At 49.3% G+C, this 23,992-nt stretch overlaps 12 protein-coding genes across 12 annotated transcripts; 7 read left to right on the top strand and 5 right to left on the bottom strand.

Annotated features, from left to right (window-relative positions):
• Nucleotides 1-309: 309 nt before the first annotated feature.
• EJ05DRAFT_495494 (glutamyl-tRNA amidotransferase subunit A) lies at nucleotides 310-2,382 on the bottom strand (the record flags this gene model as incomplete). Its single annotated transcript, XM_033746257.1, has 5 exons — nucleotides 310-892; nucleotides 924-1,280; nucleotides 1,354-1,399; nucleotides 1,456-1,883; nucleotides 2,027-2,382. 5 exons carry the CDS (start codon nucleotides 2,380-2,382, stop codon nucleotides 310-312), a joined length of 1,770 nt encoding a protein of 589 aa, XP_033605073.1.
• A 360-nt stretch (nucleotides 2,383-2,742) lies between these two features.
• EJ05DRAFT_446994 (mitochondrial processing peptidase alpha subunit) lies at nucleotides 2,743-5,004 on the bottom strand. Its single transcript, XM_033742256.1, has 2 exons — nucleotides 4,812-5,004; nucleotides 2,743-4,755 (listed from the first exon to the last, which is right to left on the bottom strand). The coding sequence occupies exons 1-2, from the start codon at nucleotides 4,929-4,931 to the stop codon at nucleotides 3,121-3,123; spliced, it is 1,755 nt and encodes a 584-aa protein (XP_033605072.1). The 5' UTR covers nucleotides 4,932-5,004; the 3' UTR covers nucleotides 2,743-3,120.
• Nucleotides 5,005-6,329: 1,325 nt separating this feature from the next.
• Nucleotides 6,330-7,730, top strand: EJ05DRAFT_433392 (SMAD/FHA domain-containing protein; the record flags this gene model as incomplete). The annotated part of the gene is made up of 3 exons (XM_033741605.1): nucleotides 6,330-6,832; nucleotides 6,887-7,001; nucleotides 7,059-7,730. The coding sequence occupies 3 exons, from the start codon at nucleotides 6,330-6,332 to the stop codon at nucleotides 7,728-7,730; spliced, it is 1,290 nt and encodes a 429-aa protein (XP_033605071.1).
• A 2,673-nt stretch (nucleotides 7,731-10,403) lies between these two features.
• On the top strand, nucleotides 10,404-11,404 carry EJ05DRAFT_471600 (uncharacterized protein). Its single transcript, XM_033743000.1, has one exon. It carries the CDS (start codon nucleotides 10,497-10,499, stop codon nucleotides 11,100-11,102), a length of 606 nt encoding a protein of 201 aa, XP_033605070.1. The 5' UTR covers nucleotides 10,404-10,496; the 3' UTR covers nucleotides 11,103-11,404.
• Nucleotides 11,405-13,281: 1,877 nt separating this feature from the next.
• On the top strand, nucleotides 13,282-14,963 carry EJ05DRAFT_529943 (GroES-like protein; the record flags this gene model as incomplete). The annotated part of the gene is made up of 3 exons (XM_033748943.1): nucleotides 13,282-13,486; nucleotides 13,543-13,970; nucleotides 14,025-14,963. The coding sequence occupies 3 exons, from the start codon at nucleotides 13,282-13,284 to the stop codon at nucleotides 14,529-14,531; spliced, it is 1,140 nt and encodes a 379-aa protein (XP_033605069.1). The 3' UTR covers nucleotides 14,532-14,963.
• Nucleotides 14,964-15,136: 173 nt separating this feature from the next.
• On the top strand, nucleotides 15,137-17,003 carry EJ05DRAFT_471599 (ribonucleoside-diphosphate reductase M2 subunit). The gene is made up of 4 exons (XM_033742999.1): nucleotides 15,137-15,236; nucleotides 15,309-15,557; nucleotides 15,637-15,970; nucleotides 16,026-17,003. The coding sequence occupies exons 1-4, from the start codon at nucleotides 15,207-15,209 to the stop codon at nucleotides 16,640-16,642; spliced, it is 1,230 nt and encodes a 409-aa protein (XP_033605068.1). The 5' UTR covers nucleotides 15,137-15,206; the 3' UTR covers nucleotides 16,643-17,003.
• Nucleotides 16,884-17,806, bottom strand: EJ05DRAFT_471598 (HAD-superfamily phosphatase). The gene is made up of 3 exons (XM_033742998.1): nucleotides 17,511-17,806; nucleotides 17,133-17,462; nucleotides 16,884-17,077 (listed from the first exon to the last, which is right to left on the bottom strand). The coding sequence occupies exons 1-3, from the start codon at nucleotides 17,730-17,732 to the stop codon at nucleotides 16,994-16,996; spliced, it is 636 nt and encodes a 211-aa protein (XP_033605067.1). The 5' UTR covers nucleotides 17,733-17,806; the 3' UTR covers nucleotides 16,884-16,993.
• Nucleotides 17,807-18,179: 373 nt separating this feature from the next.
• EJ05DRAFT_433727 (glycine cleavage H-protein) lies at nucleotides 18,180-18,636 on the top strand (the record flags this gene model as incomplete). Its single annotated transcript, XM_033741618.1, has 2 exons — nucleotides 18,180-18,240; nucleotides 18,296-18,636. 2 exons carry the CDS (start codon nucleotides 18,180-18,182, stop codon nucleotides 18,634-18,636), a joined length of 402 nt encoding a protein of 133 aa, XP_033605066.1.
• A 1,234-nt stretch (nucleotides 18,637-19,870) lies between these two features.
• Nucleotides 19,871-20,967, top strand: EJ05DRAFT_491019 (putative nucleoside-diphosphate-sugar epimerase; the record flags this gene model as incomplete). Its single annotated transcript, XM_033745941.1, has 4 exons — nucleotides 19,871-19,975; nucleotides 20,159-20,310; nucleotides 20,371-20,581; nucleotides 20,623-20,967. 4 exons carry the CDS (start codon nucleotides 19,871-19,873, stop codon nucleotides 20,965-20,967), a joined length of 813 nt encoding a protein of 270 aa, XP_033605065.1.
• Nucleotides 20,968-21,037: 70 nt separating this feature from the next.
• On the bottom strand, nucleotides 21,038-22,000 carry EJ05DRAFT_7625 (uncharacterized protein). Its single transcript, XM_033749958.1, has 2 exons — nucleotides 21,887-22,000; nucleotides 21,038-21,829 (listed from the first exon to the last, which is right to left on the bottom strand). Exons 1-2 carry the CDS (start codon nucleotides 21,957-21,959, stop codon nucleotides 21,108-21,110), a joined length of 795 nt encoding a protein of 264 aa, XP_033605064.1. The 5' UTR covers nucleotides 21,960-22,000; the 3' UTR covers nucleotides 21,038-21,107.
• Nucleotides 22,001-22,318: 318 nt separating this feature from the next.
• Nucleotides 22,319-23,009, bottom strand: EJ05DRAFT_471594 (Sm-like ribonucleoprotein). Its single transcript, XM_033742997.1, has 3 exons — nucleotides 22,835-23,009; nucleotides 22,709-22,769; nucleotides 22,319-22,643 (listed from the first exon to the last, which is right to left on the bottom strand). The coding sequence occupies exons 1-3, from the start codon at nucleotides 22,880-22,882 to the stop codon at nucleotides 22,456-22,458; spliced, it is 297 nt and encodes a 98-aa protein (XP_033605063.1). The 5' UTR covers nucleotides 22,883-23,009; the 3' UTR covers nucleotides 22,319-22,455.
• A 97-nt stretch (nucleotides 23,010-23,106) lies between these two features.
• On the top strand, nucleotides 23,107-23,983 carry EJ05DRAFT_534133 (uncharacterized protein). The gene is made up of 3 exons (XM_033749170.1): nucleotides 23,107-23,178; nucleotides 23,228-23,259; nucleotides 23,316-23,983. Exons 1-3 carry the CDS (start codon nucleotides 23,152-23,154, stop codon nucleotides 23,773-23,775), a joined length of 519 nt encoding a protein of 172 aa, XP_033605062.1. The 5' UTR covers nucleotides 23,107-23,151; the 3' UTR covers nucleotides 23,776-23,983.
• The last annotated feature ends 9 nt before the right edge of the window (nucleotides 23,984-23,992 follow it).

Here is a 23,992-nt window from a genome sequence, read left to right as displayed (position 1 = left end):
GGTAGCACGGAAGGTCCGTCCAGTTGATACCCCCCTAATGATTGATGCCCCTGTCGAGTCACCTAGTCCATCGCAACACATAGGGGTAGCACTGAATTTTCTACTCAGCTCGAGGTTCGTCAGACTACTGTCAAAGCCAATGCCCGACAACGATTAGTGGATTTCAGATGTCTCTCCATTTAGACTGTGGTTCGTAATTATTTTATTTTATATATAGTACATAGTCCAGGGGCTACCGAAGGATATATGCGTTTTCCAAGCTGAAAACTCTGCTCTATACCCTAGAAGACTCTCATATTCATAATACTCCTATAGCACTGGCACGTTCCTCGCCCTGTATTCAAACCACCTCGGCAATCTACGTCCCCATCTCTGCTCTTCATCACTCCTAATCAGATCCTCAATCGCACTACCCCACCTCACCAGCTTTTCCTCCTCCCACGCACTCACCATGAGCCCCAGTCCAAACGGAACCCCGCTGTCCGAGTTTACCCCCACAGGCAAAGTCAGCATTGGGTAGCCTGCCTGCGCAGCAGCTTGATAGGTCTGGCCTACGGATGGTGGCACAAGCAACGCATCCACACGTCTCCCTCCATTGGCGAGTGCCGCATCAATACCTTCGAGCCCTGCAGAGCGCCGCAGATAGTCTACCGCCTGGAAATACGTCTCGTTTCGTACGCCCCTGGTGGCGAGACTGTCGAGGAAGGAATCTTGGCCTGAGTAAAACGCCGGGTGACCTCGTCCTTCGTTATTCGGTACTCCACCCTCTTCGCCGGCGTTGTCGATGTTGTACTGCACGATGTCCGCCAGGTTCCGGATTGGGGTGTTTGTGAGCTCGGCCAGATAGGAGTTGATGTTATTGTAGAAGTCGACGCATACGACGGTGTATTCGCTTTCGTTGAATCGACCTTGTTTATGCTTACGCCCAATCCCAACCATTCGGCGAAATTGTCTCTGCGGCGTTGGGGAATTCAGTGCCGTTGATTATGGTGGCGCCTGCAGATTCTATATATTTGATCAAAGAGGAAAGAGACTTTTTCTGTTCTTCCGCGGCGTACGTCCAGAATGTCGACCAGGGGATACCGAACTTTGCTTTTTGAAGGGAGGTTTTGGAAGTCAGGAACTGGGCGTAGCCGCCGGTGGGAGTCTTATTTGACTGAGCCAACGTATAATCGTCGCGGCTGTCGAGGCCGTAGATTGCGTCAAGCACGTAGACGGCATCGCGGACTGAGCGAGTAAATGGACCGATTGTATCTTGGTGTTCTGATTCTGGGATGACGCTTGGAACTATCAGCATGTATCCCACTGCTCAGTGCAGATCAAGACCTACCCAGCTCGCGAAGTAAGCCCTACCGTTGCTTGAAACCGACCAGTCCGTTCCGCCAAGCCGGATCGATGACTGTGGCATACGCCATTAGTTCCCATGATAGATCCCAGAATGCGAGTAATGCTTACCACTCCCATCAGTCTCCGTGCCCAGAGTGAAAGGTACATTGTTCGCAGCAACAGCTGCTGCACTACCAGAACTACTTCCCCCTGGACTTCGAGTCAGGTTGTACGGAGTCCGCGCTTGCCCACCCCTTGCTGAGTAGCCTTCAGAATAATTGGTCGATCGCATATCGGCCCATTCGCTACATGTCGCTTTGCCAAGAAGCAAAGCTCCAGCTTCACGAAGTAGGTGAACCACATGAGCATCGCGAGGAACCACAGAGCCTACAAGTGCCCATGAACCAACAGTTGTTTCCATCTTATCCTTGGTTGCTATGTTGTCCTTGACCAAGAATGGGATTCCGTGGAGAGGACCCCTGACATTTCCGGCAGCACGTTCAGCATCGAGAGATTGGGCTATAGCAATATGGTCTGGATTGATTTCAAGGACGGAGCTGGTGCATGTTAGCGCGGTGTCCAGTCGTCCTTTCACGAAGATGCTGAGCGCGATCCCCAAGAACGGCGGATGTTACATTATGAATCAGGATTTGAGAGAAGTCCTATTCAAGAACCGCCATTATAATATGTGACGACTTACTTCACGTATCCATCCACTTGCATGATTCTCTGTGTGTAGCACTGGACTAGCTGCACACTCGTCAGTATTCCATTGTCTAGGGCTTCCTGCATCCGATCGATTGTGGCCTCCTGCAATGCGAAGCCATGGCAGTCTGGCATAGGAAACAAGTCTGGAGTCTCCGCTTTGTCTTCAGGTGGAAAGTAGAATGGAAACGGGTTGTCAAGGACCTGCTGGAAGGAGAACTCGAAATCGTTCGCACCCCTGGAATCCAAAAGATGGGCTTCCAGAGCCCCAGTTCGCGATCCATGTGAAAATGCCGCGAATACAACGGTCGTCACAATGGATTGGACGACAAAATGAAAGAGATTTGCCATGTTTCTTAGTTTAAATACCGTGCTTGAAGGTTCAGTGACAATCCAAACGAGACGAGGATACCGTTTTAGGCTAACAGTTCAAAATTCGCATGCCAGCTGTTACCATCCCACATCTATATAGGCATTCAATTTGCGCACTGTCTCAACTGAATGATAAGGCAAGTGGGCGAGACCCATAGATATCAGAACTCATGGATCTTACTATTCTACTTTAGGATTAGGCGCAACACTACAATCGTTAGCCCGTATTCATACCAATTCCCTCAGCCCTCGAATACTAACCCTATCATTTGTTGACAGTATGAAAGAAATAGGGTTGCGTTATCTGGAATTTCCAAGCAAGAAGCCGCAAGAACTCACCTCATACATTCTCATTGCGCTCAAAGTACGCTATTCTATCCCATCATTATGTCAGTGTCACACCTTAGTGAACCCAAAGCAATACTAAGATCTCTAAGTTAAAGGGATTTGTAAAACTGCTACTCTATCATGACTGACAGCCTGATGACGAGATTGACAAGGGCTCAAGTACACCTACGTGAAGAAATACCTCGTAGCCGTATAAGGAGCATGGCCAAGTCCGAAGTGCCTTGTCTGTGGAATGTGGTGTCAGGTTGACAAGGGCTCAAGTTTAAAAAATGTCTATAAATCTTACAATGGCCTTGTCAGAGATAAAAGGTGAATATTTACAGTAACATATATTACAGGCGCCTTTCTAGCGAGCTCATATGCTAATGATCATCGGCGGCCAAGCTTGTGTCTCGCGATCCTCTCCTGGATCTCTTGCCATCCGAAGTCCTTCCTCTTCAGGCCCTCCATATCGCCTTCTTGTATTACTACCGTAGGCGCGCCAGTCCCCTGCCCTTTGTTATACACCTGTCCAGAAAATACTTCCCGCGCCACTCTCCTCAGGTCTTGTATGCTGACCTCCTCAATCTTGCGGCACATCTCCTTGACACCGACCTTCCGCCCATGCACCTGCACCTGTCTTCCCAAGTCTTCCAACCCTACCATGCGACTCTCCAGGTTCATCAAGAGCGAGCTCCTCAGCTGGTTTTTTGCGCGCTGCACCTCTTGTGCCTTCAATGCCTTGTAACCGTGTTCGTGACTTAACGCGTCCAGCTCACGACACATGACCTCAAGCATTTCACGTATCTGACCAGGCATGCAGGACGCCGAAATTCCGAAGACGCCACTATCGGTGTACGAGTTGTTGAATGCAACGCAATTTTCGACCCATATGTTCTGGTTGAGAACGTTGGTGTATAGGCGGCTGTACATGCCCTTGCCGGGGCCGCCGGCACTGAAGGAGCCACCGCCCCCGAGGAGTATTTGCAGAATCGCCAGGGCATAGATGTCAGGTGATTCGATGGAAAGGGCTTCGAAGGCGAGGTTGATGTGGGAGAGACGTGGGAGATTTGGGTTCATGGGTGGGGGGATTGTGGGCAGGGCGAGGAAGCCTCCAGTATAGTGAGATGGTGCGGCTAGCTGGTCTGGAGTCGGAGTAGAGATGTCAAAGAGCGGATTCACGGAAGCTTTGACCGTGGCGGAGGTCGAGAGGTTTTTGAGGAAAGGGATTTTGGAGAGAAGTCGTGACGGTTCTTGGACTGGTAGTCCAGTTGAGGTCTTCGCCGTGTTGGTGGAAGCGGGATTTTGTGCATGGTCTGACGGCTGGCCTTGAAGCGATGCAAGATGTGCTTGTAATTCTGATGGGCTCGGTAATGAGGGACCTTCGCCATTCTTCATGTCTCCAAAGTAGTCCTCCACTAACCTAATCGCATCCGAATGATCCACTCCAGCGAATGCCACTACCATTCGCTCCGGCTTGTAGAGAGTCTTTAAATAGGTCTCGATGGTGGACCGGTTTATCTTGTCGAGCCGGTCCTTTGGGCACAGAAGGGGGTTTCCTAGTGTGTTGCCATTGTAGGCCGCCATATGCACTAACTCAGGTAATATGAGCTCTGGCTTCGACCATATCTCGCCAATCTCGTACTCGGCCGTGGCCAGTTGTGACTCCAGCTCTTCGTCAGTCACCAATGGTTGTCGGATGGTTTCAGCAAGCAGGGCAAGAGTTGTGGGTACGGCGGAGTTGAAGGTCGCAGATTGATACATCAACGACTCTCTTGACGAAGCACACTGAATGTTTCCACCCAGCGACTCTATTGACTCGAGCATCTGGTCCGATGTACGTGCTTTCGTCGACTTCAGGGCTAGACGATCGACTATGTGGCTTGCGCCGCGTAGTGATTCATTTTCGTACCGCGATCCGGCATCAATATATACACCTACACCAGCGAAATGACCTGGTAGGGCCTCTGTCGCCACACGAAGACCATTGGGAAGGGTCGTGACCTGATCAAGCTCTGCTGGATCCTGAACACGAGTTAGATGTCTCATATCCTTTCGGGTCATCTCAGTCATGGACACACCTTCTCCTCCACGCAAATAGTAGCAAGGCTCCGAGTAGAGGCTGTTTGCTGTGATGGATGCGCCTTTGGCAAGCCTTGAAGCCTTCGGGGAAGAGCCCGCAAGGCACGCGAGGATGACATGATAAGTAGGGCACAGCGATGCCGTCGAGAATGAAGGCGACTCTAGGGAAAAGTTGACGACAGGGGATTGGGGTATCTTCGGGTCTATTTCTGATGTAGCGTGGCGTCGCGTGCCACAGTGGCACAGTGGCACAGTGCTAGGCAGAAGTGGCCTGAGGCTGTATATGCTGCCTGGGCCAAGCCACCGGTGACAAGCCACGAAGCACTAGCCACGATACACAAGCCACAAGCATCCAATAATAAATCACTGAGTGTCAAATGTCTGTGTTTATTTCCCGCTGCACGTAACAAATATTAATGTCTTCTCACTTCGACTCGTCCGGACAAATGCAACGTCGACATCATTGTGCAGCATTCTCTTGTTCTCTCCGCACCACCAGCCTTGCGATTCTTTCTCTCCCTCTCTACCTGCCTGGACTTGGCGAGCTGCGGGCAGGGCGCTGACACTGGACTGGAACCACACACCCAGGCCGAGGACCCCAGGCAGGCCAGAACCCAACCAACAGAACCCTGTAGGTGGTCTGGATCTGATTCGAAGAGAGCGGCACCCTCTCCCTGATAATACTTCTCACCGCGTCTCCTCTCTTGCCGTCGTCGTCGTTACGGCTGTGTCTATTGCATTTCTCACATTCACACAACCTCACAACGCTTCCCAGCCCCGGATTACACTCCTCGTGTCTTCTATATGCTCTGTTCAAAAAGCCCCGATCACATTGCCTATATATTACTGCTCTCCGATCTACAAACAACACCACCTTCACCAGAACAGCCCCGATAGTCGTTCCCTATCGCCGCTTCCCGCCTCCCCTCTTCTCGTCGTAGAACTCATAACTTACATACCTCCACCTTTCACTCACGCTGCCTCACTCGTGCTTTATTCGAACCAGCGGCTACGACTAATAAACCAATACCAAGCGGGCTACCTCCCCATACAATCATCTTCCTTCACTACTCTGACAAACCCTGCGTCACGTCACACTGAAGAATATGTTCACAACGCCCGCTCCTCCAGCCCCTACATTATCCACATCAACCTCCCAGGCCTCGCCGTCTTCTCCCACACGACCCAGCAGACTGCGCGGTCTGAGCTACCTACGAAACTATACACACAACCATATTCATTCACACTCTGCGAGCTCTCGACCAACCTCAGAGAGATCAAGAAGTCACCCCTCAGGTGCGGAGAACAGCCAAACGGAAACAAGTGAAGGCACACCTAGCTTGTCTATCAACACGGGCGTCAACATGGGACCCACAAGAAGAGGAGGAGCTCGGCCCACTGGAAGGCAACAAAGTGATACTACCCCCGCAAACACCACAAATACGCGCATAACGCGAAGTAGAGCAGGAAGCACTGGAGCTGGTATAACCCTCGGCAGCACATCGTCGGCTACAAACATGAACAGCAATACTGGTGCGCAGACTGAGAAGGTTGATGAATCAAGAAAACCCCCTTCCATTCGCTTCATTCGACATGTCGATCCCCGCGCTCCCCGTCCCTCGCTGCAATTCGACCCTATTGCACGCACACTCCCTCATGACGCTGCCATTATCCATGTTGGCCGATTCTCTGAACGGGACAATCTTCCCGACGTTCCCATGAACGTCCCATCATCTGCGCCGGTTGGCTTCAAGTCGAAAGTGGTCAGTCGACGACACTGCGAATTCTGGTTTCAAGACAATCGCTGGTATATCAAGGATGTCAAAAGCTCATCAGGGACTTTTCTGAACCACATTCGCCTGAGCCAACCTGGCCTCGAATCAAAGCCATTTGAGGTCAAGGACGGTGACGTAGTGCAGCTGGGCATAGACTTCCGTGGTGGAGAAGAGATGATTTTCAGATGTGTAAAAATCCGGATAGAGTGTAATCGAGGATGGCAACAGGGGCTAAACAACTTCAAGTATGTATCAATCACGAAGATCTCTCAAAGTCGCCGTATTTAACCATCACGCAGTAAACAAACCCACAAGCGCTTACGAAATCTCGCCAAGACCAATCAGGCCAAGACGCAGAGCGACGCAGCATCTACTCATTCATCAGAGTGCGCCATATGCCTGATGTCGATTGCGGTACGTGAAGATCATCATTAATTTCGAAATATCCCAGACCCTGACCTTTACCATCAGCCTTGCCAATCTCTCTTCGTCGCACCATGCTCCCATGTGTGGCATTACAAATGCATCCGACCCATTCTCCAGGCACCAACTGCTCCGACGTTTCTATGTCCAAATTGTCGTGCTGTCACCGATCTTGAAGCTGACGTCGATGAGCCAAACGGGTTCAGCGAATCAGACGACAGCGAAGTAGAAGCAGCCGCACTAAACATGCACAGCGAGACCATCAATGCGGTGCCGGATACTTCAGTTGCAGACAACTTGCCTCGTGTCGACACTCGCAGTTCCCCCAGCAGTGCTCCAGGTGCCACTACAAGTCACGCTATGACCGCATCAGATACACAAGCACACGATAATGATGTATCAGATGGGGATGGTCTATTAGATGTGATGGTTGGCCTATCTTTCAGTGATGCTCATCACGTGTCCGATGACACGGATTCTCCCGTTGAGATCCCACCTACGGTAGCCACCAGCACCAGCGAACCCGTCACTATCAGCGTCAATGCATTCAGAAACCGCACACGTAACCTATCACCAGACGGTGGTCTCCCCGACTCAGACTTCCCTATGACTCCAAGGAACGACATCGGACCTTTCGTGTTGGATGGCAGCGCTGGACGTTCGACCAGCGATTCTAGAAGGCAGAATGACTCTGGAGACGATCTTGCCATGTCTGGATAGACTCGAGTCAGGATGGATGCTCAGCTGACGATAATCGTTGCACAAGTAATCGCCAATCTTGTGAATACTCTTACCCAGCATTGAGTCTACGTTGGCATATTATCCCACACCATTAATATTAAGCCATTGAATTACCGACATCCATCTTCGCAATGTCGAGCCTGGGTATCTCCGGTCTATGATCAGTGGATCTGGCGTCTGAACTTTTAAATCCAAGGCGTATGACATTGGCGCAACCTCACACATAGCTAGATGGCATGTACATGTACTCTACGGATACAACGACTTACGGATTGCATTTTTTGGCGTTTCAACGGTCACATATATGGTATAGTCCTAGTATAATGGGTAATCCACATTTTAATCATCTATTCAGGAGGTTAAATCTCCCTCATTTGTGTCGGTCCTATTTGTCCGACGTACCTCGATACGCAGGCTCCGACGCTTGACACGTGCTGTTGCTCGCTCACACCATTAGGACGATCTTCATAACCTCACGCAGCATCACTCAAATATACACGCTTAATTTGGCGCCGATTGTCATCCTGTATCTGTATTCCTCTTTCGCTAATAAGCATATTGTGTCGAAAATGGAGCGTTCGAAGACGCCTCACTGATGAAACATTCTTAACTTGACGACGGCAAATCGCCTAGTCGTCGTCACGGCCTGGTTATAGCGAGACGCGGAGAACGACTTCATCTGTGCATAGCGCCATAGCTGCCAGATGGGCTTCCTGCCTTGCGGCTCGCACATCCTTACCTCCTATTGACAGCATTCGCCGCTTCATCGTCGTGAAGGAGTAAAGACAAAGGTTACAAGCGTCTCAAGGTCCCTTCACGACATCCCCTCATCGCAATCAAAAAATGATGGCGTTTGGAATCTGAATACTGGGTTCTCCAGGATCCTGGAGGGCGAGCTCCCTCCATCGAAATCAATAGCGTACATTGAAAGCCTGCTGGCTGTCCAAATAAACATCTACGTTTGCTATTTTAGGGGCAGGTCAGTAAGCTTCTAGTGCGCCGCCTGCATACCGATATACGTCATATGCGAACACAAAACCTTTCTACTGTCCGTACTACTCTCTGGAGAATGTGATCGTCTCTCCATGGTAAGCTCTCGTACTACAACTGTTATCACCAAGACATCCCATTGGCATGGACATGTACGAAGGAGAAAAAATGATAGTATCTTCGCAGAAACGCGGATTGGTGACGGTTACACTAAACACCACTCGTGCGCAGATTGATTCCTCACATGACAAGAATGGCCGATGACGATTCTTCTGAAACTGCTTGTAACGCTATGCATTCACCTTCAGAGAAGAGCTAAAGCGTGGGGGCCAATTGCCGAATCGGGTAATATTTGAACTGTTGAACCTTACCTAACGGTCCCAAACAAACCTTTTACTCAAGGACAGCAACAGCCTCGTCTTGAACTGTCAGGCTTCTCCATATATACATAGCCCCCAATGGAGTAAAAAGCTTCCATCGACCTTCCAATCCCGTCGTACTGGCTCAGGGTCTATTTGCAATACCATCGAGTCCCACAGTAATGGCTTGCCGAAGGAACCGTGATGCCGCAAAAGCAATCAAGCATGCATATAGGTCCACAGATCGACTTGAATAGCATAGTTAGCGGAACGCCGATCACGAAGCTTTTCCTCGAATTAAATGGGAACGTTGAGGCTGATGCAACAGTGTACCCTTAAACTCCAGATGACGTCGATCGTAGCACTACTACAAGAAGTATTGTTACATGGGACAGTGTGATTGCAAGTGTATAATAATAATAATATTAGTGTTTAACTAGGAAGAACTATATATATAGCCATATATATGCTCCACAGGCTCAGGCCTCCTCTAGTATTGGCTGCTATGTATACAAGAAAACCTCCTGTGATTAGCTCCCTGACTAGACCCTGTTACTAACCTAACCTGGCCTAGTCTAAGTCCTCGAATCCCATTAGGTGATAAACTTACTTCTTATCCTTATATTAGGCTTTTATTACTATATTAGTACCGGCTCTTAATAACGCCCTAACTAACTATAGTAGGTATTACCTTTCTTATGATTGGGTAGGTCGCTAGGCTAGGCCTAGTCTTTTATTCCTGTGTTACCGTGTTTTTTTCCTATCCATGGGAATATAGCTTTACGCCGGGCAGTAGTCATTAATTAAGATGACTAATGCCGGAGGGGGTGTATATCTAATAGGTCCATGCCTTAGCACTAACCCCAGCTAGGCCGAATTCGGAAATTGTTCTTCGGGGCTGTGTAATCGTCTATGGGTGGGCGGGATACTTGATTGGGTATTACCGTCTGTTTCGTGGTTGCCGAGCCGGAGTAAGCGCGAGCTAAGCCGGATTAGGGTGGACAAGGCCCCGGTATGTAGTGAAAATTCTATGATTCGAGCTAAGCTAGTTATGGGTCTAGCCGCTCTAGGCGTCGCTCTGCCACTCAAGGTGGCTTAGCAGGTGGCTATATTAGGTAATTCTCATCATGTGATGACGGTATAGTCATTTTCACATTACCTAATGGTCGCTCAGGACTAAGTAGTCATGTGACGGCAACCTTCACGTCACGTGCTCGCTTAGCCCCGCACACTTTTGACAGAGCGTGCGAAAAACTGGTGTGTGAAGATTGCAAGTGTATAAAAGCACACAAGACACCCTCCACGAAATCATATATTATCCCTTTACTCACACCAACCTCACAGCCTTCCCCAATCAATCCAAAACCCATACCAAAACTACTCCCACAAAAACACAATGAAGCACGCATCAACCCTCCTCTTCGCCTCCCTGGCCGCCGCCCTCCCAGCACCCCAGGGTAGCACACCCCCCGACAACACCATCACCAAATACACCCCCAGCTTCCACCTCCGCGCGCTCAATACTGGCGAAAACCAAGCCCTCTTCGACAACTCCACCTACCTCTCCTTCTCCCACATCAGCGCCGGCAACGATATCGCCGCCCTCGCACCACTCTCCTCCAACACCCCAGCCTGGTATCTCAAGGGCACAGAGCTATACCTCCAATCCGGCGGCGCCGTGCTGCAATTCGCCGGCACGCCGACGCAGGGCTTTAATTTCAGCGTCGTTACGACCGGTGCTCAGGATGGGAATGGGTTTACGCAATACGGTATTGTGGGCTCGGAGAATGGCACGCCGACGTTTGGGATGTACACCAGGCAGGGCAATGAGCAGCAGTTTGTGGGTCATATGAGCGTCAGCCAAAATGCGCCGTCGTATGGGTGTAAGGGGGATACGCCGGTAACGCAGGATAGGGTTGTGGTTAAGTATGGTAGTATGCATGTTGATCCGGTTACGCCGGAGGGGTGTAGCGAGGTTGTGTTTGCAGTAGAGTATGTCTAGGGGAGAAGGGAAGTATTAATAAGGGTTAGGGGAAGAAGATGTACTCATATGCTGTTGAGATGTGTTGGTTATTCGCAATGATTTTTAAAGGACATTTAAGATATATTGTATTGATGTGAGGATGTGGTAGAACTTTGTCGTACTTGTCTGAGTTTGGGTATCGTGCGAGCTTGGCTCCCGGCATTTCGAAAAGGATATAGGGGACAAGGTATTTGAATTTCAGAGAATGCTAACAGAAAAAGTGAAGAGAGCTTGTATCAACACAGCAAACTCGGAGAATATACACTCAGGTTGTCAAGCTCACTATCTATATATTTATCTCTCTAGCTTTATCAGATCTATATATTTATCTCTCTAGCTTTATCAGATCAAAACGCATAGTGATTACACGAGTATCCCCCGTAAAGCTTGATTGAAGCCGACTTCGAGTAGGGAATCTAATTCTTACTTCACGACTACTCGAATCGTATAACCTCAATTTACTCGGCTGGACTCACATCTAATAGGAAATATCTTCACCAACGAAAGGACGACCCGAATGACGTTAACAGCAGACCAACCAAAGTTTGTCGAACGGCGCCGTCATGAAGCACCACGTTTTTTTTACCTTGCAAACTCCCACTTTGCAAGCAGTCATTCTCCTATTCGAATCATTGGGTTCTATTCCCGGTCTCTAATCGATGAAAGACACTTCTCCTGATGAATAAAACTAAACGAAGCAGTCCACCGACTAAAAATCGGATTCAAGAAAATGACCCCAAAAATGACAAAAATGAAAAACAAAAGGCTCAAGCCCAGAGTCGAACCCTGGAACCTGCGCCTCTGCTCCCCTGCAGATACTTAGCTCCTTCATCTGGTGCTTTGCTTCAGTGGTAGGTCTGGTATTTTAACCACTAGACTATCCTACCCCTGGGGTTATGAAAACTCTACCTACTAAATTAATTATATACGCACAGACTTCGAAAAAAGTGAATATCATGTGGGTAGCAGCGCGTAAGTGAACAGCCACAATGATCATGGTACCATCGCGGTGTTAACTTTCCAAGAAAGCCATGCGAGTGAAATTAAAAATAGAGGTCATATCCCATCAAGAACATCCATGTAAACCCAGAAATCTTGCCCGAGGAATTGGAAATAATAGAATGATACCTACGTGTGTCCATGGATTTTTGGTGTTCATGTGAGGCAGAATGCGCGTTTTGACTGAGAATCAGCTTGATACAGCAATTTTACATGTACTTATGCTTCTCTTGTCAGAATCGCGGAGCTCCAGTCTATATGCAGCTGCACAGACCAGCTTGAGGTTCACTTTGCGACAATAAGCGGGACACTTCTTGAGAGTCACAGCACGATGAACGGTCTGTCGAGAGATCGTGACGTGCTCTGAAAGTCAACTCCTTTCAACAATCATCAGCTATATTGCTGTAGATGGACGTCAAGCACAATCAATGATAGTCAGGATTTAGGTGAAAACAGACGACGAGATTGAACACAAATCTCGAGTCAAGTCATTTCTGGTCAAGTCTTGTCAAGCGTTCTCTCGCATTTTCTTAATATCTGTATAAAGATTCTTGCAACGAGTTGAACGTGACAGTGGAGAATACGATGTGACCTCTGATCCTAGATGGATATGTCGGACCCTGCATGGATCCATCGTGCGAACCCCACCTACCCCACCATATATGCACTCTATGATGAGATCTCTACAAGAGGGCGATCGGAGGCTTTGCCATACAGATTGCAAGATGAACGAGGTATAATAGTCCCAGACTCAAAGGAAAAGAAGTGTGAACATGGTATACCAACATCACTTGACGATGTGGGTGAAAGAAGGTATCAAATCGCTACCATCGAAAGCGGGAGTCATCGTGTCAGCGAGCATCGAGAACGTGGCTGAAAACACTTGTCGCTTAGCTTCGCAAGGGAATCCTAACCTCGGGCGAGGCATACATGCATGAGGCTGTGGAGATAACACAGCTAGCCGAGCGTCTATATTATTCCCGAACTATAGGTTGGCTGTGCCCACAGTAGAAACTACTAACATGATAATTAAAGGCTTTGGCTCAGTCTGTCGATTTGAGCTCCAAAAGCCTCTGTTGTGGCCCAAAAGGCTTTCAGGTCCATCACTGTGATCCTATCGAAACTATATATTGAAACGAATTCGCGATAAGTCGTAAACATGGCTACTGCTCGTGCCATTGTCTCACATGGTCCGCTATCTGAGAAGAAATGGAAACTAGAGGATGTCAAGATCGTAGATCCGAAAGATGACCAAATAGTTGTGAGAATGGTTGCCAGTGGGGTATGTCATACCGATATCAATTTTGGCAACATTCCAGAGGGCATTCCAGGAGCGCAATACCCAATCATATTTGGTCACGAAGGTAAGTTGCTGAACTGCTGGTGTGGCTCTGTCATGAAGCTCACAGCTCTTCTGCAGGCTCTGGATACGTGGAGAAGATTGGAGACAAGGTAAAGAAAGTTGCTGTCGGGGATCCCGTGTTGCTGTCCTTTTCTTCATGCGGGAAGTGCCGACTATGCGAAGACAAGCACCCTGCACATTGCGATGAGTTCACACCATTGAATTTCATAGGCAGAAAATCTTTCGCCAAGTTATCATCTAGCGAGCCGGATATCGCTGGGTCGTTCTTTGGCCAATCGAGCTTCGCGAGTCTCAGTGTAGTGGACGAGAAATCAGTTGTCAATATCAAAGGGCTGGTAAACAGCAAGGAAGAACTGATCAAGCTCTGCCCGCTGGGCTGTGGTATCCAAACAGGGACTGGATGTATAATCAGTGTGACGGAAGCGAAACCAGAAGATACTGTAGCCGTTATCGGGTTGGGAGGAGTCGGTCTGTCATGTATCATGGTAGGTATACTCTCAACGAGCAGCGTATTAACACTAGCATGCTGACAAGTCTAGGCGGCCAACATCGCTGGAGTGAAGACCATCATCGGTGTAGATAGGGTTGAATCACGCATGCAGCTCGCAAAAGAACTGGGAGCAACGCATACCATCAACACATCGAGTTTCAGTCCCGAGTCGCCACAAGACTTTGCTGAAGCAGTTCAAAAGATCGACAAGAATGGTCCGACGATAACCGTAGATACAACTGGTGTAGTTGACTTGATCCACCAGGCGTATGATCTTACCAGAGCGCAGGGTAAAATAGTACCACTAGGTATGGTGCCGCCAGGATCTAAGCTTAATATCGACATCACAGATATGGTCGTAACAGGCAAGAAGATCATGGGCACCATTGAAGGAGATGCGGTCCCAGATGTGTGGATTCCCAAGATGATACAGTGGTGGAGAGAGGGGCAACTACCCTTTGATAGGCTCATAAAAGTCTTCAAGGCGGAAGACTTTGAGGAAGCAGTCCACCAGATGCATACCGGGGAGACTGTGAAGCCAATTATCACCTGGTAACGGTCGTACGAGCTGTATTGAATGCGGTTGTCTTTCGAAGTTGTGGTCTGGATCGACTGTACATGATTTGTCGTCTCCTATGTATGTACAGGTGTCGATGCAAACGAGGTTCACAAGTGCGGCATTTCCGTAAGCTCAAAATTGTTCTGGGACCACCTGTACATAATATCGCTCGGACCTCGCACGGCTTCTCCAGGTACCATAGCAGCTGTGTCCAACTTTATGATGGTACCGAAAGGACGTCCGGAAGGTTCGGAGGTCGAAGGCTGTCAGCGTGTGGCGAGCAAAGTAGGGACATTTTCTGGCTGGTGTCCAGCCGACGCGTCTTTGTGCAGTGTCGATGTCCGATCTGATACGTAAATTCCTTGAAAATAACAACACGCTATGCCGGTAGAGGTTTGAAGCATGAAGCACTGACTGTGCTTGGACGGCGGAGAGTGCTGGTAATTTCGTTATCAGATCAAAACAGAGGCTGGGGAGGTGGGGCTTGACTCGGACGCGTCGAGCGCGTCGCTCTTGGTCCGAGCTTTCAAACCTCTTTAACTACGCGTGCGGTTCCCTTCTCTGTATTCTTCCTCCCACAAACATCATTGTCCATCCTTCCACCACTGTTCTACTCCTCGTCTGTATATCCAATACATTCAATTACTCTCACATTGTCATAAGAAAGAGGCAATGACTACCCAAATCACTCCCTCAAAGAAGGTATGCTCGCCACCGCGTCTCCGTCGTCATAGACAGGTACCTTGGAATTGCATAGCTAATAACGCGTTTTAGGCGGCTGCGGCCATTCAAAAACTGAAGATGGGCAACTCTCCTGCGAAGAGGATCGACTTCTCGGCTGCGAATAAAGAGAACGTCAGTGTCGAGGTTGCCGTTCCCATCAAGGGCATTCCCGACCTACCCGACGAGGAGGAAGATATCACGCCATCAGTAGTACCCACACTGAAGCCAGAAGAGGCTGATGAGCCCCTTTTACAAGAGAACCCTCAGCGATTTGTTCTCTTCCCTATCAAATATCACGAGGTATGTCATGACCCTGAAGGTATCGACGCGTCGACGCGTAAAGTGGTTTTTGTGCCAAGCTAACGCGTCACCACGACAGATATGGCAGATGTACAAGAAGGCAGAGGCATCTTTCTGGACCGCGGAAGAGATTGATCTGTCCAAGGATCTCCACGACTGGAACAAGCGACTGAATGATGACGAACGTTTCTTTGTCTCTCACGTTCTTGCTTTCTTCGCTGCTTCCGATGGCATAGTGAACGAAAATCTGGTCGAGCGTTTCAGTGGAGAAGTTCAGATCCCAGAAGCGCGATGCTTCTATGGCTTCCAAATCATGATGGAGAACATCCACTCCGAGACTTACTCTCTCCTTATCGACAGCTATATCAGCGAGCCGAAGCAGCGCCGCTACCTGTTCAATGCTATTGATAACAGTACGTTGCGTCACCACTACTTGGCACCAGACCCTGTGGCTAACCACTATTGTAGTCCCTTGTATCCGCAAGAAAGCTGACTGGGCCCTACGATGGATCTCTGACAAGAATTCGACCTTTGCATCGCGTCTCATTGCTTTCGCCGCCGTTGAGGGCATCTTCTTCAGTGGTTCTTTCGCTGCTATCTTCTGGCTGAAGAAGCGTGGTCTGATGCCTGGCTTGACATTCTCAAATGAGCTCATCTCCCGTGACGAGGGTATGCACACCGACTTTGCTTGCCTCCTATATTCTCACATCAAGAATCGCCCAAGCCCTCAACAAGTACAAGACATCATCGTGGAAGCCGTTGGCATTGAGCAAGAGTTCTTGACGGATGCTCTTCCTTGCGCTCTTCTTGGCATGAATGCCAAGCTGATGTCACAGTACATTGAATTTGTTGCTGATCGCCTCCTTCTTGCGCTTGGCAACACCAAGTATTATAATTCCGCCAACCCATTCGACTTCATGGAGAACATTTCTCTCGGTGGCAAGACCAACTTTTTCGAGAAGCGTGTCGGCGACTACCAAAAGGCTGGTGTCATGGCCAGCATCAAAAAGGAAGACGACACATCAGCAGGGTCAAGCAACGCCCAAAGCGGACATGGAGACTTCTCGTTCGATGACGATTTCTAAACAGATCACCCTTTCTTTAAAAAGTTTTTCTTTCGACGATACCTCGTCATGCGGTCAAACATACCAAATGACGCTGTACTCTTCTTGACCCAAGATCTTCTTGGCCTGCCATTTGCATGTCGGGTACATTGCGCTTGGGACTTTTGTACATGCGGCCTAAGGGCTATCTCACATTTGTTATGTCATCTCTACATCACTGAATATTGCGACGGCGTTGATGGATGATGAAGATCCTGGTTTGGGTATAAGGGATGGGGATGACGTCTATTTATGTATATATCCACACAGCGCCACTACGCGCTTAGAATAATTACATTTCTACCATTGAGTTCATACTACTATTGATACAACCTATTCAAAGTCACTTTTGGGATCTGGCGCACTGTAGCCTCGGCGCTGCAAGAAGCCTGCAAGAGAATGCTCTACTTTCGCAAACTAAGGGCGTCAGTCATCCGAGTTCGATTCGTGTCCTTGAATACAAAGCACTTACAATGCTCTTCTCCTCAACAATACCATCCTTAATCCAAATGCCACGCGCCCCCATCATATTCGCTGTCATAACATCAGTGAACAGTCGATCTCCAACCACCGCGATCTGGCTAGGCGAAGTAACGCCCGTATCCTTGTCAGCTTGAAAGTGACTCAGAATTTCGAGATGGCATCCTGGTTTCTTGGTATTGTGTCGAAGTACCTTGACACCCGTGTTGCGCTCTAAAAGCCGAGCTTCTTCAAAGTCCCGATCCGTTGCTGTGCCAGCGGTGTTAGACACTATAAGTAGTCTCGAAGAGGGATATGCGGCTTTCAGTGCTTCAAAGCGATCCTAAGATATATCAGTGGCGGGTCTTGTGCGAATAATGAATAGATTTACATGATATGGCTTATACACTTCATTCGCATGCGGGACCGCGAAACAATTGTCCTTGTCTAGCACTACTGCTCTGATATCTGCATCCTTGCCATCATTGCCTTTGGTAAATGCTTTTGATAGGGGGATCGGGAGCTCATTAAAGGTGGAGATTGTGGCATGAGGGAGGCAGAGCGAGGGCTGGGTAATAAGACGAAAGACGTTGAGCGTGCCTGAGATGTTCATTTGAGAGATCATTCAATTCTCATCCTGATGATCTTTGGATTTGAAGGTTTAATAAGCTCGATGATAGCACGTGCATCCTGTTTCATACAGTTTGGCTCGAGCGCCTAATTACCGATCGGAGCATTGCTCCTAATAATGCACCCCACCCCGAAAGGTCGGCAAGACCACGATTATCGTCATATCGCAGGTCTTTTGTGTGCTGTCACCCACCAAATTGATCCTCAACATGGCTGCTAGGACCTCAATTGCTCGCTCTGCTCTGCTTTTTAGCTCCCCAAGGCCACAATGGATGTGCAGGTCTATGGCGTTGAAGCAAAGTCCACTTCGGAGTTTCGCTGTTAGCTCTCGCTGTAAGTAAAGTCTTTACTGAGGCTGCGGAGCTTGAGCTGCGCTATTGCGCAAGGGAGATTCGCACTCATACGTCAGTGTCTAACATGTAGTCTAGCTATGGAGAAGAAATACACCCAAGACCACGAGTGGATTGAGCTCGACACAGACGGCAAGACCGGTACGCCCTTCAAACACCCACATGCATATCGACCTCTTCGTACTGACACTTCCAGCAACGCTCGGTATCTCTAAACACGCTGCCTCTGCACTCGGCGACGTCGTCTATGTCGAGCTGCCCCAGGACGATATGGAAATCGTTGCCGGAGACGCCATCGGCTCCGTCGAGTCTGTCAAATCGGCCTCCGACATTCTCACACCCGTCAGCGGTCAAGTCGTCGAGACGAATAAGATTTTGGAGGAGAAGCCGAGCGCGCTGAACAGTGATCCAGAAGGCGCGGCCTGGATTGCGAAAATCGTGATTGAGGGCGCGAGCTTGGAAGAGGCAGCGAAAGACAGTGAGCTTATGGATGCAGAGGCATATAGGAAGTTCACCGAGGAGGCGAGCGAAGACTAAACCCAACACAAGAGCAAAAGATGTATGGTCTAGGAATGTAGATCAATGGATTCATAGGCTTGGGAATAAGCGCATGCTGCGCCGCCTTCAACGACGGCTTTTCAACATAACGAGCATGGATTCTGGTATATTTCGCGTATCTGATATGACTGACAGCGCGTGGCCCAACTGCGTCTGTTCAGAATGTAACTGTAATCCCATTCACGGAGCTCTTTTCCAACTCCTCGATCAAATGAATGACCATTGCCGACTCCTCCGACCTGACCGGAACCTCCCCCTCCCCGGCCATAGCCTTTGCCGTTAAGCGATAATACTCGACCCACGTCGGTGGCTCCACGCCTTCATGAACCTCTCTCTTCGGCATTCTATTGACAGTCTTTGTCAACACCCCATATATCTGCTGCGGTCCTCCCCCAAATCCTGCCTCATCCCCTATGATCCCCTCTTACAGCTGCTGCTCTTGCACATTCAAACTTTCTCCAACTGCATGTGTCATGTCAAATGGGCCTTTAGTATGCGTTGGTGAGAGCAAATGGTAACAAGCTGACAGGGAGTTGATAAAATGCACAATTTGCTTGTGAATTCCTCCTGGGCTGTGGGAAGTTACGGGACCTATGGAGGATAGGCTTGCGACCCGGTACCTCCGTTGTCGGCAACTCGAAGCTGGAAATGTTCCCAATCCCAACATTCACAGCATGCTGGGAGGTCTATGGCATCTGTGGAGATACCGTTTCGAGCCTGTAGTGCAATGCTCGGCGAGTGTTATGATCACATACAGATCTCGAACATCCGCGTATTATTGCTAAGGCATCAGGTATGCAGATAGTACAACCAACGCATGACACCTATGGCGCACATGTTATAAGCTTTCAAACTCTGTTACATCAAAGCTCGCAGAGATGCCGAAGCTAACTAAAGTCTGACTCACCTACGTCATGCCGCAGATGCATTATAAATCAAGTGCGGAGCCGTCAGAGGACGGCTCGTCCCAAATAGGAAATTTATAAGGACGTGCGCGATGAGGCGCACCACGAAACCATGGTGTTGTAAGAATGCACAAATAAAAGGCGTGCACGGGAGGATGTGATCTTGGCTTAATGGCAACATCAGGAATAGATCTCGTATGAGGCGGATGGAGCTGAACAGGTATATAAGTAGGATCGAAAGTAGCATGTAGAGCAGCAATTACATTGAACGCTCCCTCACTGCAATTCCGACCTATAGTGGAAGTATAATGTCTCACCAACAGCCAACGTACCTCATAACAGGCGCGACAGGCTCGCTTGGCGGCGCAATACTGACACATCTCCTTACGACCCAGTCCATCCCCGCTTCACAGGTCACAATCACCACATCCTCGCCGTCCCGCGCTTCCAACCTCGCTCAAAAATTCTCCACCTCCCCAAAATTCAAAGGTCTGACCATCCGTACTGCCTCCTTTGATGATAAACCTTGACTCATCACCGCCTTTCGCGGTATTGACAAACTTTTCTTCGTGTCCACTGACACATTCGACGTCGAGAAACGCGAGCGACAGCATCGCAATGTCGTAGAAGCGGTCGTCGAGGCAGCCGTGGGTCATACATTCTATGCCAGTCTGGCGATTGGTGGAGCCGGAGAGAGTAAGACAGCGGTCATGGCGGCGCATTTGATGACGGAGAGAATGTTGAAGGAGTGAGTATTTAGATCCCTTCATCATTGGTCAAGGAAGCAAAGAATGCTGATGAGTAGCAGATCAGGCGCAATGTTTACATCCGTCCGTGAAGGCGTATATGCGAACTGTTTTCCGGTATTTCTGAATTGGTATCCCACTAATCGCGCTCAGAGGCTACGTCTGCCTGCGGACGGAAAGATTGCGTGGGCTGTTATCGATGAGTTGGGGGAGGCTACGGCGAAGTTGATGGTTGAAGGCGGAAGAGAGAAGGAGACTGTGAGTCCCCGAATGGTGAAGACTGACGTGCTTATGTATACTAACTGCTGGCGAAGGTCCTTCTTTCAGGGGCTAAGGCTAACTCCTTCTCGGAGCTTGTCGAGGCAATCAATTCCGCATCTGGGAGATCTGTCTCCATGGAAATTGTTTCGACGGAAGAGTATATCTCGTTGAATTCCTCAAACGACGAAGGCGAGAAACCGATAGACTTCTTTCGCCATTGGAGTGCGGTGTATGACGAGTTGGCAACAGGAGGCGCCGCAGAAACGTCGACACTTTTGGCTCAGTTGCTTGGTCGAGAGCCGAAGAGTGGCGTGGAGTGGATCATTGAGACGCTCCGGAATGATCCTGAGTATACCTGGCATCAACAATATATGAATCGAGGGCCTACAAGGACTTAAAACCTGAACTCAACGAGACCGAGGAAAAGCTATGGGAAAGACTTCATTATGTCTTTGACAGCCTTTGCTGCTAGTTGTTTCCGCTGCTCTTCTGGCAAGCCCGCACTAATGTCTAAGCTCTTGTCAGCTGTGTTATGTCATTAGTATATCAAGAGCGTACCCTTTACAGTCTGGAGTTTTCCCATCATCCTCTCTAGGTCCTCAACCTGCTTCGCTTCTTCACTCTCTCCCTCATTACCACGCAACGCACCCTTCATCCCAAACAGCTCTACACCCATTTCGGCCTCTTCACCATCCAATCCTTCCTCTCCGTCTCCCTCTTGTTCAAAATCGCTGTCTAGCAAATCATCTCCGTCCCACTCGTTCGCCTCTAACGCCTCCTTCACTCTTTCCACACCCGTCTTCTCCCCAAACTCATTCTTCTCCTTGGCTTCACTATCTACGTACTCGAATCCGAACTCACGACATGTATACTCCCACTCATCAGTCTCCATTTCCACATACGGCACCGTGGTCTGCGGCATCGCAACCGCAAGACACACTCCATCCCACTCGTCTCCACACGCCTCTTTGATAACGGCCTGCACAGCACGCATGCTATCCTTCACTGTATCAATGTGCTCAGGGGAGCCAACATTGGCGCCAGGTAGCGGGCGCCGGAAGCAAAATATCCATGCGCCGAGCGCGGACACGACGGCACATGCTTCAGGGGCGAGAAATTCGGCCGTCCATGCAGGGAGTGAAGCAAGTTCGTCAATCCAGATCGGGATGGCGGCAGTATAGTAGGGTGTTTTGAGTGAAAGGGTGTGGGAGAGGCCGGCGGTGGACGAGTCAATGGGCGATGGCGCGCTGCCGGTCAGGTCTGTGGGTCTGTCTTTAGTATCATGAAGCGGGGGAGGGGCAGCGAATACATATATACCTTTGATAAGGTCTAGGACGCCGGCATTTGAGGCACCAACAACGAGCATTCGGCGTGGGTTTTTAATCTCCATAGTGGGCGTGAATTGACTTGTAAGTGGAGCGAATGGTTAGCTCACATGGTGAAGGGTATTTGGCAGAGACGCGGAGGTGTACTATTTCACCGCACACACACGTGATAACAACTTCAACATTGGAGCTCTACGTTCTGGCTGGTTGAATCAATAGCTTCAGGATTGTATTCCCATCTTCCTTGTGTCTATTCCGTTGTCACGCCAAACGCCAAACTTCTTGCGCGTCAACTTGAGTGACCAATTCTGTGCTTGCCACAACATTGTCCTCCTGCCGGTTTCGAATGTAGATTGTGCCCTAGCATGTATCGTGTCTGAGAGCTTCTCTACTCGCTCACAACCAAAACACCGCTTTACGCTCATCCTCTTCTGTCTCCCCTCTGTTGTCCTCTCGCACGATTCACAGTTGCTCTACCTCTTGCCAGACCCACACCTCGTCCCCTCGTACCTCTCGCTCGGAACATCGGCGCATTCCTAGCACCGGATCAGTAATTTTCTCTCAGTACCTCAGAGGCCATGCGCCCTGTCGGTAGGGCCATAATCTTGGGGCTTCATACCTCAACATATCCGGTACAATAAAATATCGCACATGCGATCCGCGAATGTAGACTTGATCAAGATGTGACACACGGCCGTCGCGTGCAGTTACAGTGATATCTTTCAGCTGAACGTTCATGTTGTCTTCCGCTGTGGCAATCTTTAGCAACTGTGTGGGATAATGAATAATTGAACGGGAGTAGCATGCGACGCACCTTCGAGGAGCTTGCCGCGGTAGACTTGACCAGAGGTGATCTCAATAGTAACTACATGACCCTGTAAGTGTCAGTATACGTATCGTTCAAAGCGGAAAGTGGCGCGTGAAGCGTGCGGCTTCGTACCATTGCCTCATTCAGTAGCTTTATTGGGATGCCGATTGTACTCGTCATATTGGCGGTGGTGTGAGCGCAAGATAGGATTTATATGTGTGAAGAAAGCGGATAGACTTCTCTCCGTCGTCTGAGTTGTGCTGTGGTCGCGCGACGTTGTCGAAATCGTCGTACGGAAATCGTAAGGTAGTAATGAAGTTGAAGCTCAAGCCAAAACGAATCCATGCTCTCGCGCCAAGCCTTTCAAACTAGCGCCAATTTGACATTGGGAACTTTCTGAACAACCTCATTATCACGGAGCACGAGCAACATCACGATCACCTCTCGACATGGTGCTATACGAACTAATAGGGCTTGTAAGCTATCTATCCTTGCATAATCTCTACTCTTTGCTAACACATCCAGGTCCGCCCTGGTAACGTCGCGGAAGTCAAAGAGTATGCCTAACTCCCCTACATCACAACCCAAACATATATATATTAAAGTTCTCCAGAATTGTCCATGCAGCCGGCAGCATAATCCTCAACGCTAACGGTGTGATCCGGGGCATAACGAATTGGGGCGTCTTTCTCCTCCCAAAGCCTCGCCACGTACTCGCCGCCAAACACCACACCGCGCACCATTTCCTCATGCGCTTTGATTCGTCTGCTGACACCCAACTGACGATGCGGCGTCTACTATCACGAGATCCACGTATGATGAGACACTCATGTGTAAAGCTAGGGAGCAAATTGAGTGATATCAAAGATGTGCCAGGTGCGATTGAGTGGAGTACAGCGTATAAGGGTAATAAGAATGAAGAGTATGAGAAGAGAACGGAGGAGCTACAGATGCTCTTGAGGGAGAGAACGAAAGCTAGAGGACTGGCGGCGGAGAAGGAGAGATTTACGGCGGAGAGGGAGGGACCGAACGGATGGGCAGCGGGCGAGAGGCCATCTTTTGTAGACCAATAAAGACTGCGGCTTCAAGGATACGAACGCTAGAGGCGCTTAAATTATCTGTAGTAGATGGAAGAGAGAGCTGGTTTCGTGGACAGCGCACGGGATTCATGTATATTATACTATTCATGCGTGTAGATATTTACCACAGGTCTCCTTGGCCGGTAGTGGTCCAACGAGGTCGAACGCCATCGAGAATGCAAACACTTTTAAACTTCCATGCAGCACCTTA

The sequence above is a fragment of the Pseudovirgaria hyperparasitica genome, assembly GCF_010093815.1.
Source record: "Pseudovirgaria hyperparasitica strain CBS 121739 unplaced genomic scaffold EJ05scaffold_1, whole genome shotgun sequence".
NCBI classification, from domain to species: domain Eukaryota; kingdom Fungi; phylum Ascomycota; class Dothideomycetes; order Acrospermales; family Acrospermaceae; genus Pseudovirgaria; species Pseudovirgaria hyperparasitica.
The sequence above is the reverse complement of the archived record's forward strand: the minus strand, read 5'-3'. Positions and strand labels throughout refer to the sequence as shown.

What these genes read in the sequence shown, in the direction of transcription:
- EJ05DRAFT_471600 (XM_033743000.1), top strand. Translation starts at nt 10,497, where the DNA reads ATGAAGCACGCATCAACCCTCCTCTTCGCCTCCCTGGCCGCCGCCCTC.
- EJ05DRAFT_534133 (XM_033749170.1), top strand. Translation starts at nt 23,152, where the DNA reads ATGGTGCTATACGAACTAATAGGGCTT. An exon ending in TATACGAACTAATAGGGCTT is followed by an intron (nt 23,179 to 23,227) that starts GTAAGCTATCTA and finishes TAACACATCCAG; the next exon opens with GTCCGCCCTGGTAACGTCGC. An exon ending in AACGTCGCGGAAGTCAAAGA is followed by an intron (nt 23,260 to 23,315) that starts GTATGCCTAACT and finishes AAAGTTCTCCAG; the next exon opens with AATTGTCCATGCAGCCGGCA.
- EJ05DRAFT_471599 (XM_033742999.1), top strand. Translation starts at nt 15,207, where the DNA reads ATGACTACCCAAATCACTCCCTCAAAGAAG. An exon ending in AAATCACTCCCTCAAAGAAG is followed by an intron (nt 15,237 to 15,308) that starts GTATGCTCGCCA and finishes AACGCGTTTTAG; the next exon opens with GCGGCTGCGGCCATTCAAAA. An exon ending in TCCCTATCAAATATCACGAG is followed by an intron (nt 15,558 to 15,636) that starts GTATGTCATGAC and finishes TCACCACGACAG; the next exon opens with ATATGGCAGATGTACAAGAA.
- EJ05DRAFT_7625 (XM_033749958.1), bottom strand. Translation starts at nt 21,959, where the DNA reads ATGGAGATTAAAAACCCACGCCGAATGCTCGTTGTTGGTGCCTCAAAT. An exon ending in CGTCCTAGACCTTATCAAAG is followed by an intron (nt 21,830 to 21,886) that starts GTATATATGTAT and finishes ACAGACCCACAG; the next exon opens with ACCTGACCGGCAGCGCGCCA.
- EJ05DRAFT_446994 (XM_033742256.1), bottom strand. Translation starts at nt 4,931, where the DNA reads ATGTCATCCTCGCGTGCCTTGCGGGCTCTTCCCCGAAGGCTTCAAGGC. An exon ending in CTATTTGCGTGGAGGAGAAG is followed by an intron (nt 4,756 to 4,811) that starts GTGTGTCCATGA and finishes ACTCGTGTTCAG; the next exon opens with GATCCAGCAGAGCTTGATCA.
- EJ05DRAFT_471594 (XM_033742997.1), bottom strand. Translation starts at nt 22,882, where the DNA reads ATGACGAGTACAATCGGCATCCCAATAAAGCTACTGAATGAGGCAATG. An exon ending in AGCTACTGAATGAGGCAATG is followed by an intron (nt 22,770 to 22,834) that starts GTACGAAGCCGC and finishes TGACACTTACAG; the next exon opens with GGTCATGTAGTTACTATTGA. An exon ending in CCGCGGCAAGCTCCTCGAAG is followed by an intron (nt 22,644 to 22,708) that starts GTGCGTCGCATG and finishes AGATTGCCACAG; the next exon opens with CGGAAGACAACATGAACGTT.
- EJ05DRAFT_471598 (XM_033742998.1), bottom strand. Translation starts at nt 17,732, where the DNA reads ATGAACATCTCAGGCACGCTCAACGTCTTTCGTCTTATTACCCAGCCC. An exon ending in AAGTGTATAAGCCATATCAT is followed by an intron (nt 17,463 to 17,510) that starts GTAAATCTATTC and finishes GATATATCTTAG; the next exon opens with GATCGCTTTGAAGCACTGAA. An exon ending in TTGTTGAGGAGAAGAGCATT is followed by an intron (nt 17,078 to 17,132) that starts GTAAGTGCTTTG and finishes TGACGCCCTTAG; the next exon opens with TTTGCGAAAGTAGAGCATTC.